The 2500-nt window shown below is 39.8% G+C and overlaps 1 protein-coding gene across 1 annotated transcript in view; it reads left to right on the top strand.

The window, feature by feature from the left end:
• The first annotated feature begins 2423 nt into the window (after window positions 1–2423).
• The window catches only part of LOC122261849 (uncharacterized), a 1131-nt gene continuing 1054 nt past the window's right edge, over window positions 2424–2500 (top strand). Inside the window, exon 1 of the mRNA XM_043029654.2 lies at window positions 2424–2500. This exon is cut by the window's right edge and continues 384 nt beyond it. Within this exon, the coding sequence (XP_042885588.2) occupies window positions 2424–2500 (77 nt within the window).

The following is a 2500-nucleotide window of genomic DNA, read 5'->3' as shown; positions in this document are numbered from 1 at the left end:
TATGTACACGCATATATGCACATGCGATGGACGTATACACATATGTACACGCATATACGCACATGCAATGGACGTACACACATATGTGCATGCATATACCCACATTCAATGGACGTACACACATATGTACACGCATATACGCACATGCAATGGACCTATGCACATATGTGCATGCATATACCCACATTCAATGGACGTATAAATATATGTACACGCATATACCCACATGGAATAGACGTATACACATATGTACACACATATACACACATGCAATGTACGTATCCACATATGTACACGCATATAAATACGTACACGTATATACGCACATGCAATAGACTATACACATATGTACACGCATATACGCACATGCAATGGACGTATGCACATATGTACACGCATATACATACGTACACGCATATGGGTGTACATTCATTGCATGTGCGTATATGCGTGTACATATGTGTATACGTCCGTTGCATGTGCGTATATGCGTGTACGTCCGTTACATGTGTGTATATGCGTGTACATGTTTGTATACGTCCGTTGCATCTGTGTATATGCGTGTACATATGTGTATACGTCCCTTGTATGTGTGTATATGCGTGTACATATTTGTATACGGGTGATAGACACACACACACACACGCACACTCAAACACACACACACACACACACACAAACACACACACACACACACACTCACTTACACCTTACTCACACACACACACACACACACTCATTCACACCTTACTCCTTCAGTCGCACACACACACACACACACACACTCAAAAACACATGATCACATGATATGTGTATATGCGTGTACATATTTGTATACGGGTGATAGACACACACACACACACGCACACTCAAACACACACACACACACACACACACACACACACACACAAACACACACACACACACACTCACTTACAACTTACTCACTCACCCATACTTTACTGACTCACTCACACACAGACACACATACAGAAACACACTTGTAGACTCTAGCACTCACCAGCGCAAAAAAAACACAAAAAAAAACACACTCACTCACTCACTCATATATGTACACACACACACACAAATATACAAATATATATGTATATATATATATATATATATATATATATATATATATATATATATATATATATATGTATATATATATATATATATATGTATATATATATGTGTGTGTGTGTGTGTGTATACATATATACACACACACACACACACACACACACATACACATACATATATATATATATATAATATATATATATATATATATATATATTAATATATATATATATAAATGTATATATATATATATATATATATATATATATATATACATATATACACACACACACACATGCATGCGTACACTCAAAGACTCACACACACACACTCACTCACACCTTACTCACACACACACACACACTCATTCACACCTTACTCCTTCAGTCTCACACACACACACTCAAAAACACATGATCACTCACTCACACATGCATACACAAGAGCACACACACACAGGGAAACAGACACACACAAACACTCACACAAAGACAAGCACAAACAAGCACACACACACACACGGAAACAGACACACACAAACAAAACAAGCACACACACACACACGGAAACAAACACACAAACACTCACACAAAGACAAGCACAAACAAGCACACACACACACACGGAAACAGACACACACAAACACTCACACAAAGACAAGCACAAACAAGCACACACACACACACACGGAAACAGACACACACAAACACTCACACAAAGACAAGCACAAACAAGCACACACACACACACGGAAACAGACACACACAAACACTCACACAAAGACAAGCACAAACAAGCACACACACAAACACTCACACAAAGACAAGCACAAACAAGCACACACACACACACGGAAACAGACACACACAAACACTCACACAAAGACAAGCACAAACAAGCACAAACACACACACGGAAACAGACACACACAAACACTCACACAAAGACAAGCACAAACAAGCACACACACACACACGGAAACAGACACACACAAACACTCACACAAAGACAAGCACAAACAAGCACACACACACACACGGAAACAGACACACACAAACACTCACACAAAGACAAGCACAAACAAGCACACACACACACACGGAAACAGACACACACAAACACTCACACAAAGACAAGCACAAACAAGCACACACACGTACACACATACCGTGCATTACCCCTCTCCCCTCTCTAACACATACGGGCACCCCCCTCCCCCTCCCCATTACAGACACAACAAATAAGAAATAACAGCAACTTCTTTACGATAATGCGAGGCCCTGACAAAAACAAAACAAAAGAAGAAACTCAAAGTTGAAAGGACAGTAAGTTTAAACATGTCATCGTCTAGTGACAAGAAAGGGAAGCTTCATTCTCGTGACGAGGATGAGGATGAAAGCCTGCCTTCCCGAAA

The sequence above is a fragment of the Penaeus japonicus genome, unplaced genomic scaffold (genome assembly GCF_977035675.1).
Source record: "Penaeus japonicus unplaced genomic scaffold, GWHDUDI00000001_assembly GWHDUDI00000018, whole genome shotgun sequence".
Classification (NCBI taxonomy): Eukaryota; Metazoa; Arthropoda; class Malacostraca; order Decapoda; family Penaeidae; genus Penaeus; species Penaeus japonicus.
This window is presented reverse-complemented; position numbering and strand designations above follow the sequence as displayed.